This window comes from Syzygium oleosum, unplaced genomic scaffold (assembly GCF_021117445.2).
Source record: "Syzygium oleosum isolate NSW1041296 unplaced genomic scaffold, Sole_v2.1 Sole_v2.29, whole genome shotgun sequence".
Classification (NCBI taxonomy): Eukaryota; Viridiplantae; Streptophyta; class Magnoliopsida; order Myrtales; family Myrtaceae; genus Syzygium; species Syzygium oleosum.
The window spans coordinates 1,754,248-1,766,062 of record NW_026607513.1 but is presented as its reverse complement, the minus strand read 5'-3'; the positions used below and the strand labels follow the sequence as shown (position 1 = coordinate 1,766,062).

Below are 11,815 nucleotides of genomic sequence, written 5' to 3'. Positions count from 1 at the left end.
TTTTTTCTTTTCCTTCTCCCCCTTGGCCTGTCCAACCAGGGGGGAGGCTCGCCGGCGAGGGCCCAGCTTGTGACATTCCGAATTTTGGCCCATTTTTGGGATTTATAAAACGGGTATTTTGCGCCGCGTCTGCCCCCCCTTGCGTTTCTCTCCTTTGAAAGGTTTAGGACTGAATTGGCACAAATGCAATAGGTTTAGGACTGAATTGGTAATTTTCCCGAAATAATGTGTCTTGAATATTTGCGCGATTAGACACTTTGCTTCACATTTCTAGGAGTTTAGACAAATGTCTTATTAAATAAAATAAAGGGATAAGTGCACTAGAAGTCCTAAAATTTGTTATAAAAGTGTAATGGAGTCCTAAAACTTTCAAAAAATACAATCAAGTCCTAAAACTTGTTATGAAAGTGCAATCAAGTCATAAAACTTTCGAAAAGTGTAATACAGTCCTAAAACTTGTAATAAAAGTGCAATCAAGTTTCAAAACTTTCAAAAAAATGTAATCAATGAAAGGACTTAATTGAACCAATTTGACAAGTTTTAGGACTTAATGGTACTTTCGTGACAAGTTTTAGGACCTAATCACACTTTTTGAAAGTTTTATGACTTAATGGTACTTTCGTGATAAGTTTTAGGACCTAATCACACTTTTTGAAAGTTTTAGGACTCAATTGCATTTTAATGACAAGTTTTAGAACTTTCAATGCACTTATCCCTAAAATAAATGCCGACACCTCTTCTTGAAACAATATGTTTGAATAGACATGTTTCTTTGTACTTTCAATAGTATTATAGATGGTTTTTATTTTTAGATAGTATGTTTGCTGCCTGATTTTCATTTCCTCTTCTTTCCAAAATTAAACTTATAGGGAACCACATTAAATTTTACTAGACTATATTTTATGTATAGGTTAAATTTCTCATACGCAAAAGTTCCTTTTCTTGCTAAAAAGGAAGCTTATATTTCAAACCTTTGAATTCACGACATTCTTCATTTTACTGTTTGTTTTTTTCCTATTACAATGTTAGATGAGCATCTGCCTAATTGTCCAATATCGATTTATTTTTCTTACTCATTTACTATTGAACATGTGACATGTGTGCTCCGAGATAGCTATGTAATAAAAACCATCAACATGTTAACTATCTAATGAAGTGTAAGTTATTTTTTATGCTGATAGTAGACCCAATAAAAATTATGTCAACATATCTTTTCTTTATATTTGAATCTTACTATTCAATTGATGAATAATCAACAAACTACCTCCAATGTATTGTTCTACAAATCATTTAACCCTTAATAATTAGTCGATGCTTAAGATTTTTGCACTTGTCGCTCTGTTTCATTCGGTTAGTATTTTGTCTTTAATTTATTTTATTATTATCTCTCTAATGAGTGTTTCTCTTTTCATGTAGAGAAAAGCCAGTGATTTCCCGAATAACTTGGTAGATAACTAATTATCTTATATTACAATATTAAAAGACAAATGGATTTGTCAGCAACAAGCAAGTGCGAGTGAGAGAAAGAGGGAGGTAGGGGGATGAGTGGTCAATCCAACTGAGCAACCGGCGGCGATGGCGATCGTCGTAGTTTAGACAGTGGGTTGGCATCACTAGAGGGTAGCGACAAGACACTATGCAGCCGAAGAAAATATATTTGTGAATACCGTTTAGTAGGTCCCGAGAACTTATCAATCTCTACCAAATTATAATTGTCATGACTACGAGATTGTTAGCGCTCTCCCAATCACATGTTGTCTATATCTGACTTTATCTCTGTGAGTCATGCACCTAAGAGATCGTTGTCTTGGCTAAGTAAACATTATCGTGCATTAGTAATCTTCTCACGGCGTAGGAAGCTGACACGTGGATGTCGGGGGCATGAACGTCGGGAGATTGTCCCGTGGACACGTCACCCGACGCTTTTGTCTCTTTCTATATTTCAAGTCAATGACGTGCATAGACAAGTGGACTATAGACTATATACACATCTGGCGGTGCAAGCAAGGCAAGCTTTTTATCTCCTTTGATTAATTGCAGAAGATACCATCCTTCAGTCCCGTTCACATTCTCCTCCACCACCACGGCTCGCTTCTGCTGGATCTTCTCCTTTTCATTTCATTCTTAGGGTTTTCTGGAAGCCATGTTGATCGTAATTTTTTGCTGTGCGTACATTTCAGAGGGTAATAACAATTGCACCATGTGACATTTTTGTGTTACTGTGCTTTACCAAATTATGAAAAGAGTATACTTTTGAGAGAATATTAACAAGAATGCTTTACGAAATTCGATTTATCAAGCACTGAATTAAGAAAAAATGAAGCATACACCAATAGCGTGAAGAAAATTATAAGCGAGCAGCATTATCCGCTCTCGACTTGATGATTATAACTACCCATTCTTTCAAATCAATGGTGTGCTGGACTGCCGCCTGCGCGAATTTCTTTTTAATCTGGCGATCTATAATGTAAACTACAATTGCTTTTAAAATAATGTAAAAGCACATTAATATAGGCATATCACTTGGGATATAAACTCGAGTTTCCTACTTTTCTTGGTGTCTTAATCGAGTCTCTATTTTTTAATATCACATGTGGTTCCACATGCAGTGTCAGGTGATTTGGTCAACAAAACCAAGCAATATCTCACATGGGCCAGGTAATTCCCTACACGTGTCATCCTGTCATAGCTCCCTCTCATCTGTTGACTTCCAAGAACAACAGACTCAGTCCCCACCTCTAAAATATATATAGGAGGCAAACATACAGCACAAAAACTTTGTTCATATGCTTCAAAACTTCACATACTTTGAAAAGCACAAGCCAGTAATTGCAAGGCACAAGAAGGGCAGCGACAATGGGAAACTGCTGCGCGCACGAATCGGCTTCGACGGTGTGGGCCGGCGATGACTGGGAGTTGCTATTGGGGACGGGTACAGAGGAGGAGGAGCAAGAAGCTTCATTGCGAGAAGAAGCGGCGATGCCGTATGGTTCTGGTTCGACTTCTTCGCACGGCAGGAGAGAGCAGGTGAAGATAAAGATCACAAGGAAGGAGCTTCGGGAGTTGCTGAAGAAGGCGGACATGCAAAAGCTTTCTCATCAAGAGATGGTGGAAAGTCTGTTGATGAATGCAACCGGGGGCGGCAGCCACCGCTGCTCCGCCGAGAAGCACCACCGGTCGTGGAGGCCGGCGTTGAAGAGCATTCCGGAGGTCAACTAAAATCCTGGGATGTTCTTGATTTGCTGTTTCTTCTGCATTTCTTTTGTTTGCTTGATATATTTGTATTTTGTAATCAAGTAGTTGTTAGATAGAAGTAGGTGAGGGGACATAATAGTTTGTGGGTGGATATTTTTGGAGTTTTTCCTTATTAATTTTTTTCTGGGAGAGGGAATAATCAAAGCATTATTTCATTATCTTGTGTACAGAATTCTCTTTTGGAATGTTTCTGAGATTCTGATGCACAAACATATGGTCTTTATTTTGTCCCTGAGTTCTTTCTCTATTTTCTTGATGGGAGGGGCGACGGATGGAGCGAGAAAAGATGAATAACGTTACAAATTTAAGGTTCCGCTTGTTTGAAGAAAAACTGTTTCTGGAAAATTATTTTCCGACTTTTCGGTGTTTAGATGACAGAAAATTCATTGATCTATGGAAAATGTTTTGCATATACTAAAAACAACAAGCTTAAATTAGAGGATAACAACTTTTCATTTGAGCAAAACGAAAGGAAATCACCTTCCCTACACGATCAAACAAATGAAAAATAACTAATTTTCATGAAAAATGCTTTCCCTTATCATGAAATTTTCAGTGGAACAAACGCACTCTACAATTCAGTTAGAAAAATTTGATTTGTTAAGCTACATGATCGATCAATATTCGGAGTTTGAATACGAGTATTTATGACCCACTTCTTTAAATATCCAAGTGACATTCAACCACCACACATCATTCGATAGACTAAAATTTATACTATTAAAGTTTGGTTAACCATTTTATGCACCGATCTAGTATCCCTGGCATTATTCATTAAAATCGAAACGAAAATTCTATTTCTCCTATGGTTCAAGTCCAACATTGGGCTTGGTGATCAGCACGGAGTAGCCCATTAATACCATTGCAAGTTGGTCTGCTAGACAAACAAAAGGTTAATGGGCCAAGCCCAAAACTAGAGGGGCTTGGCTTGACCTGACCATATTTCACAATGTTCATCTTCATATTCTAGGGTTGATGTGCACCAGAAGGAGGAAGCTCTGCATAATTTCTGGTTGGTGCTGACTTTAATGCCCCAGAAAACAGACACCCAGGCACATTAATGAAGCCATGCAACCACCATGGCCACCTCCGATTTATGGCAGAACCGCCAACTGTCACAACCCCATTATAAAAGCCACCCCCACCTTCACATGGTCACTCTTTTGTCCAGCATGTGAATGTAAAAAGGGATCAACCTGAGCTTAGACCAAGACACAGAGAAAGGGGGAAAAATGTGCACTTGTTCTAGTGCTCATGCTACAAGAAGCAGTGTAAATAGAGACATTTTTCATGATACGGTGAACAAGGACAATCGATAATATGTAAAATATGTCGAGTTCATCGATTATAAAAAGCGTGATATGCGAAAAAGATTATATAGACCCATTTTATGATCGGCTTGTTTGACGAACTCAACAAAAGCAATTAAATATGCGGGTTTGCCTTCTTTGATGTCAGATATAACACGAGTCCCGTTATTTCGTGAAATGCGATCGATTTGATCCGTTAGAATACATCTTTGTTGAACTATATCATGATGACCAATGATGTACAGACCATAAGCCTAATATGAAAGTCTCCCTTCTTTCAGGTGTGATGGTCAATATAACGTGGGATTCTTAAATGATGTTAGCAACACTAAAGAAAAGCGAAAGCGCCACAAACTTTTCATGTGAAAGATTTCTACCAAATGGTGGAGATAAGGATCGGAGATCATTGAGAAATTAGTGTACTTGTGGTCCTACTTCATCTAATTTAAAGTCTAGTTAGCTCATTTAAATAATTTAATCATACTATTAATTTATATGACAAACCTTATGGGCTTACTAGTGTCTGAAAGCGGATAACACAGATTTGATTTCTCGTACAATTAACTTCAAACAAATTTATTTTTGGACCACCCACATAGCTTTAGCTCGCACAATTACCAAAGTCAGGAAGTTATTGGAATATTTCATGGATCGGGAGTTTATTTATTGAACACGGGCTCCATTGTCGTAAAAAAAATTATTACTCTATATATTGAAAATCACAAAGTTGTGAACTCTACATCAACCTATCTTATGTTATCAATAGAACAAGTTTAACAATAATTTCAGTTTATACTTATCTGAAACTTTGTCATGAGCAAGAAGGTCCCTCGTGCTTTTTCTTTCTCAGCTCTCTAATTTTTTGGTGGGGTAAGAGAGGGGCCCTCACGGCTGTCACGCCTACTTGATGACTGGTGTCCAGAAGCTAAAGGCAATTGATGGCTTTAATGTAGGAGGTTGTGACATGGGGGTACTGTTGTTCTAATCTGATTCTGGTTTTTCTTTGGTCTCGGTCCTGTCTGTGTTTGCACTTGTGGGGTCTATTTAAATTCTCAAAAGACAGAGACAGCTACTGCAAAAAAAATGAAATTGCTGCCTCTGTCCCCACGCTCTTTAGCATCCGCACTCATGGCTAGTCCTCACTCACTCACTCATACGCACAAACACGAACACAAGCATTGCTCTTTTCTCTTTCTTCTCCCTCTCTCTCCCTCTCTTTCTTTGCCTTCACATACATACCGTGCCAGTCCCCCTGAATTCAGGCATGATTGATGTTTCTTGACAGCACCGCTTTACACTCTGTGTCCTTCGTTTTCCTTCCGTTCCTTTGCACTTTCTTGTGACCTGAGTCCTTTTCTTGCTGCAACTTCTTTCTGAGGAGCAAGAAAGGGAAATTCAGATGGAGTAAAGGCAGGAGAGGAAGGATGTCTCTTGGTCTCAAGATTGTGTTTTTCAAGGCTTTCTTGCTGTTTCATTGTGAGTGATCCTCCTATTCTGCTTTGGTGTATGCTGGGTTCTGTTTTCCATTTTGCGTCATCTTTGAATTTTTAGCTGGGTCGTAATTTACATCCCGAGAATTTATCTGGAGTTGGTTGGCATTCTGATTATATGTGTTAATTGTTTGTGGAATTCTCAAGGTTGTTATTCTGAGCTCAGAGTTGATGTTCATTGGCTGCTTGATCTGTAGAATTTATTGAGCAAAGTGCTAGTGAGGTCATTAAAATAGTATCGAAAGCTCAGGATAGTATGGCATCATCTATGAATTGGGCTTTTCCAGTGCTTCTCGTTCAATGTATCCCTTATGGTTAATTGCAAGTCAGCACATTTTGATGCAACAACGTATCCCTTATGGTTACAACTAATACTGTAACTTTAAGTTCGTCCAATAGCTGAGATATTAATGGTTGATGCCTTGGTGGTGTTAAGTGCACGTGCGATGTGTAAGTGCTTACGAAAGTTCAATGTCGAAAAACAGGAGTCAATAATAGAAACTGCTATATCTAATTGACTCTTATAAGGGCTTCATGCTTTATAAAATGAGTCCAACTAGGTGTCTTTTTTTTTTTTTTGGTCGAACGTCTAGATGTCTATAAGCTGGCACTTTGTGCTCCCTCTTATGATATCCTTCAGTTGCAATCCCCGACAGATCGCATCTTAAGTAGTCACTTGTTTTTGGATTCAACTAGTCTTTGTAGCATGTTGAGATTGAAAATCATGAAACGGCCAGTGAGAAATGATCCAAAACAGAACAACAGAATCGTCCGCAAAATCCATTGAGTACTCTAGAATTAGAAGAAGCATAAGAAGAAATTCAGCATAAAAGATGGAACTCTGCAGCCAACAACGATCAGCAAAGCTTGCATCAGTGACTACGCAGTTCTGCATATGCTCACTGTCTATGTTTAGTCCTCGATTCTTGTGAAGTTCTCTATAATTTAGGGAACGGTGGTTCGAATTTTGTTCTTTCGTATCTATTTTGAGTGCTGTGAATGTTTATCAAGATACTTGACAGAGTTTCTATTCAGTTCACATTATTGTTAAATTTTTCCACAGTTCTGAATAAATGTAGTTGTAGCAAATTGGATGAACGCATATTAGCAGACAAGAGAATGGATGCTATTTTTCCCGAGATATCCCCAACTGGGTCTCCTCAGCCTCTCCTTCCTCTTCTTGCACCTTCACCGTTAGCTCCCTTTACCAACACTACTGTGCCCAAATTATCAGGTACATATTTTTCCCATATTTTGTTTCTCGAATTCATCTGAGCTTTGCCTTTGATGTCCTGAATGCTACCTTGTGTTATGCTCTTGTCACAGGACTTTGTACATTAAACTTCACCGCAGCTGAAAGCTTGATGAGCATGACCTCCATTGATTGCTGGGCCGTTTTTGCACCTTATCTAGCGCACGTGATATGCTGCCCCCAATATGAGGCCACTCTTACTATTCTCATCGGACAATCCAGTAAAACCACTAATCTTCTTGCTTTGAATGGAAGCCTGGCCAAACATTGCCTCTCTGATACGGACCAAATTTTGGCAAGCAAGGGAGCTGGGGATAATCTGAATCAGATATGCACGATTCGCCCACCGAATCTAACCGAAGCTTCTTGCCCGGTTAAAGATGTTTTCACGTTTGAGAACACAGTAGAATCTTCAAAGCTTCTTGCCGCTTGCAAGAAGGTCAATCCTGTGAAAGAATGCTGTGAACAAGTATGTCAAAATGCTATCCTAGAGGCTGCTACTAAGATTGCTTTGAAAGCTTCTGATGATCTCTTAAGTCCGAATGAGCAGCATATTGTGATGGATCATTCAGCCAGGATCGATGATTGTAGAAACATTGTCCTCAGGTGGTTGGCAAGCAAACTCGATACATCTCATGCGAAGAAAGTTCTAAGAGGGCTATCAAGTTGCAAAGTTAACAGATGTGAGTTCGAGTGCCTGCATAGCTCATGTGCATATGTACACTTGTGTGAAAACGTGCTCGTACGTAAGTTTGAGTGTCTGCGTAGTTCCTGTGCACATGGACACTTGCACAAAAATGTGCTTGTAGGCACATATAACCCCAGAAGTTTTATGACACCACCATGTCTATTGTGATGCCGATAACAGAAGAAAATGTCACAATTGACGCAGTGATGGCCTTGGTGGGATTTTGAGCAGAGAGTTTAATTTTTCTCTCGTTTATTGTACTTTGAAACCAAAGTCCAGCGACTATTTTTCTAATCCTGATCAGACTTTCCTTCTTTCAGTTTGTCCTCTGGTTTTCCCCGACATGAAACATGTTGCGAAAAGCTGTGCCAACAGCATAAGCAACCAGACAGTGTGCTGCAGTGCGATGGAAAACTATGTCTCCCACTTGCAAAAGCAGAGCTTTGTGACCAACCTGCAAGCGGTGGATTGTGCTACGTCAATGGGAGTGAAATTACGGAAACTGAATATCTCTACGAATGTTTATAGCCTGTGTCGTATTACTCTCAAGGACTTCTCTGTTCAAGGTTGACGTTGCTCCCCCTGTCTCTTCATTATCCCAGCACGATTCTATCTACTTGAACACAATACTAACGTTAGCTCTTTTTCTCGAATGGTCTCGGGGATCGGCAATTGCAGTGGCAAATGAAGGTAATATGCGTATTACATTCCACTTTATCTGTTCAGCACTATCTTTTCTTTCCCATAGCGATCAGGGCCAGTGTTCGGATCTAGGAATTATGCTGTTTACTTATGACGAGCCCGACAATTGTGGGACATCTGAGGGTTGAGTTTCATATTAAATATACGTGTGCCTTAGTAGCTGGCTCTATTTGACACATTGAACTTGAACTCATCATGCTCAAACTCTTCCTGGATAGTGTCCGGATGCCTCCTACCAAGTTTGCCTTCGGATGCCACATTCGACAATTTCTCAGGGATCAGCTTCTTGTGCGATCTGAATGACAACATTCCTGCTCCGTGGCCGTTGACTGACCAGTTTCAAACTTCATTGTGCAATAAAAGTATGTTGCTAATGAGATACAACACTCTTTCCTTTCTCGCTAATGACTTTTCAATGCTTTCGCCCCTCTGACTTGTCGTCTGTTGAATTCTAGGTGTCAAAATTCCTGCACTTCCAGCAGCGACGTCAGATCAAAGTGGTAAGTCAATCTTTTTCCCATTAGCTACTAGCCATTTTCCACCCGTAATCTGTTTATGTTTTCTTGCGGGACAACTATGAATTGGTTCAGTTGATGATAATCTCAAATTAATATTTTAAAGATTTAAGTCTTTAACAAAAGCACTGGTCAGCATTCCGTGCATTTCCATCAAACTTCGTATCTAAGCTCGTACCCTTTTTTAAATCTCCACAGTTGACGCAAGCTGACTAAGATTAGGATATGGAAGGCTGGTAAATAATTCATCATTTTTCCTAGTGCTATAGTATGCAGATGCACTTCGAGGGATTAAATTTGGCTAATTGAGATGTTCGAGCTTCTATTTGTATACATGGAGGCACGCATTGTTCCATGGCAAGACATGCATTTACAGAACTACAATGGCATTCCTAAACTGGATGCAATGAAGCAAGAATTTTAGAAGAGAATCTTAATTTGGCAATTCTGGTGTTTGAAATCAGTAACAGTACGAAATTTCCAGATAGTTGCTGCACTTGACTATAATGCTTTCATCCTAAACAGACCTTCATGGCAAAGATGTGAAAAGCCTTGCGCTTTTGGCACTCCTGTCAGTTCTTATGATAATCGCGGTCTAGCAAAGCGCGTACATATTGGTCTTGCGGATGTCGTCAAGAAGCTTTTACTCGAGGAACGTGGATCATAAATCTGCGCGGTCCATCGACAGCATGCGGTCCTTTGATGGAGGTAACAACTGTAAAGTTTCTATGTCCTAAAGGGAGATTTACACCAGCAATTACCGCCGTAAGGAACCATGCATCTCCTCAAAACTAATCTTGGAAGAGAGCAACTTGACCCGAGATGAATCAAGAATTACCTTACAGATTGCATTTGTTCAGCATTCTTACATGACTTGTAATAAATTTCTGTAAAAAGGGATTGCTGTATATTAGCACTAGGACAGACGATATCGTGTTATAGAATCCATACCTTATGATTGGTTTGCAGATGAAAAGAGGCGTGCGGATCGGTTTGTGTAGCAATAGAACAAGTTGATCTTCCTTCTTTTAGAGCATTAATGTCTTCTATTTCATTAAACTTGTCAAGATATGGAATGTACATATACCACAAGAACAACACCCTGAAAGGATTTTTTGCCTCAGGTTGACCCAAAGGTGACAAAAGACCAACTAAGGTGACAAAGTCAAAAGAGTTTCGTCGCCTTTAAGTCAAACTCAAGCGATAAAATTCGTACTTTGTCGCCGGTGATTCGACCAAAGTTAGGATAATCTTGGACCTACAATGATAAACATGAAATTTCGTCACCTTAGATTAGACCTAAAGTGAAAAAATCGTGATTTTGTCGCCTTAGGTCAGACCTAATGCAATGACATCCTGGTGTCGTTGTCTTGGATTTAGGCCTAAGCGACGAAATTGATTTGTGGCCATTGAGGAGTAAGAATTTTCAGCCTACGGCGATAAAAATACAATTTCGTCACCTTGGGGTAGATTTAAAGCAACGAAAACAGTTTTTCTGTTGCATTTGGATATGACCTATGGACGACAAAGTTGGGATAATTGTCAAAAAAGTCATGGACTTATTGTACGGCCGTTAACTCGGTCCTAAACTTTTAATTTGGTCAATGTAGTCCTGATCCTTTTGAAGATTTTCTAACGTAGTACATCTGGCCAATTTGAGCCGGAAATCTCTAATATGGCGGTCCAGTTAGTGTCTATTGTTATACATGGCATGGTCGGCAATCTGATGTGTTCAATGTGGCTCAAAATAACATTGTTTTGAACAATGTCACCAAGGCCTCGGTGATGATTGGCGACCCTCGCCAGTCACAAGCGAGGGCCTACGCACTGTCGCCTAGATCTAGGTGAGAGCAGTGACCCAATCGTCTGTGACCAAGGAGGGTCGCGACCCTCTCACCAGTGGCCAATGAGGATTGCAACCCCCTCCCCTGGATCTAGGCCAGCAAATATGCAGAGGCCTCCGCATGTGGCCGGCGACCCCATCGATTGGAAATTTAGGAAGTTAGGAGAAAAAAGAAAAGAGAAGAAAAGTAAAAGGAAAAAGAAGTGATCCCATTACAACATCGTTTTGAGTGGAGTCGGATGCATTAAGTCACCAGCCGTACCACGTAGGACGGACGGTGTCCATGTCACCGATTTTCAGCCTAATTGACCGAATGAATTACATTGGAAAATTGTCAAAAGATTTAGGACTACATTGATCAAATTGAAAAGTGTAAGATCGAATTGACAACTGTATAATAAGTTTAGGACTCTTGGGACAATTTTCACTCAAAAAATTAGTATTTGGTCGCCTTTGGGTAGGACCTATGGCGGAAAACTCGGTAATTGGTCGACTCTATGACAACAAACCTAAAAATTTCCCGCTTGTTGGGCCAAAAAATAATATGGGCGGGAGTTTTCCTGTCCAGTGGGCCAAAAATGAAAACGAAAGGAAAGAAAAATGACGCAGCACTACGCACACGTCTCTCTCTTTCTCTCATATTTTTTCTTCCCAAATTTTCGAATTGTATAATCTAATCTTCATAAAACAAAATAGTAAGAGAATAATCATAATTCCAATTAAAATGAAACGAGCGACATCTACGGCAACGAAAATAAAT

General features: G+C 39.6%; 2 protein-coding genes across 6 annotated transcripts; both read left to right on the top strand.

Moving 5' to 3' along the window:
- The first annotated feature begins 2,590 nt into the window (after nucleotides 1–2,590).
- LOC115677800 (uncharacterized) lies at nucleotides 2,591–3,453 on the top strand. The gene has a single exon (XM_030601017.2). The coding sequence runs from the start codon at nucleotides 2,857–2,859 to the stop codon at nucleotides 3,217–3,219; it is 363 nt and encodes a 120-aa protein (XP_030456877.2). The 5' UTR covers nucleotides 2,591–2,856; the 3' UTR covers nucleotides 3,220–3,453.
- Nucleotides 3,454–5,651: 2,198 nt separating this feature from the next.
- LOC115677886 (uncharacterized GPI-anchored protein At1g61900) lies at nucleotides 5,652–10,271 on the top strand. 5 transcript variants are annotated; one of them, XM_056303891.1, is made up of 8 exons: nucleotides 5,652–6,041; nucleotides 7,135–7,289; nucleotides 7,382–7,990; nucleotides 8,316–8,561; nucleotides 8,674–8,685; nucleotides 8,916–9,059; nucleotides 9,153–9,197; nucleotides 9,677–10,271. In XM_056303891.1, exons 2-8 carry the CDS (start codon nucleotides 7,175–7,177, stop codon nucleotides 9,877–9,879), a joined length of 1,374 nt encoding a protein of 457 aa, XP_056159866.1. In that variant the 5' UTR covers nucleotides 5,652–6,041; nucleotides 7,135–7,174; the 3' UTR covers nucleotides 9,880–10,271. The 5 variants fall into 5 exon arrangements, with proteins under 5 accessions (XP_056159866.1, XP_056159865.1, XP_030456990.2 ...); XM_056303890.1 differs by having other exon boundaries at nucleotides 5,656–6,041; nucleotides 7,119–7,289; XM_030601130.2 differs by having other exon boundaries at nucleotides 5,660–6,041; nucleotides 7,119–7,289; nucleotides 9,697–9,728.
- The last annotated feature ends 1,544 nt before the right edge of the window (nucleotides 10,272–11,815 follow it).

Coding starts and splice junctions, on each gene's coding strand:
- LOC115677886 (XM_056303890.1), top strand. CDS start 5,990: ATGTCTCTTGGTCTCAAGATTGTGTTTTTCAAGGCTTTCTTGCTGTTT. Junction 6,042..7,118: donor GGCTTTCTTGCTGTTTCATT/GTGAGTGATCCT, acceptor ATTTTTCCACAG/TTCTGAATAAATGTAGTTGT. Junction 7,991..8,315: donor AAGTTGCAAAGTTAACAGAT/GTGAGTTCGAGT, acceptor TCCTTCTTTCAG/TTTGTCCTCTGGTTTTCCCC.
- LOC115677800 (XM_030601017.2), top strand. CDS start 2,857: ATGGGAAACTGCTGCGCGCACGAATCGGCTTCGACGGTGTGGGCCGGC.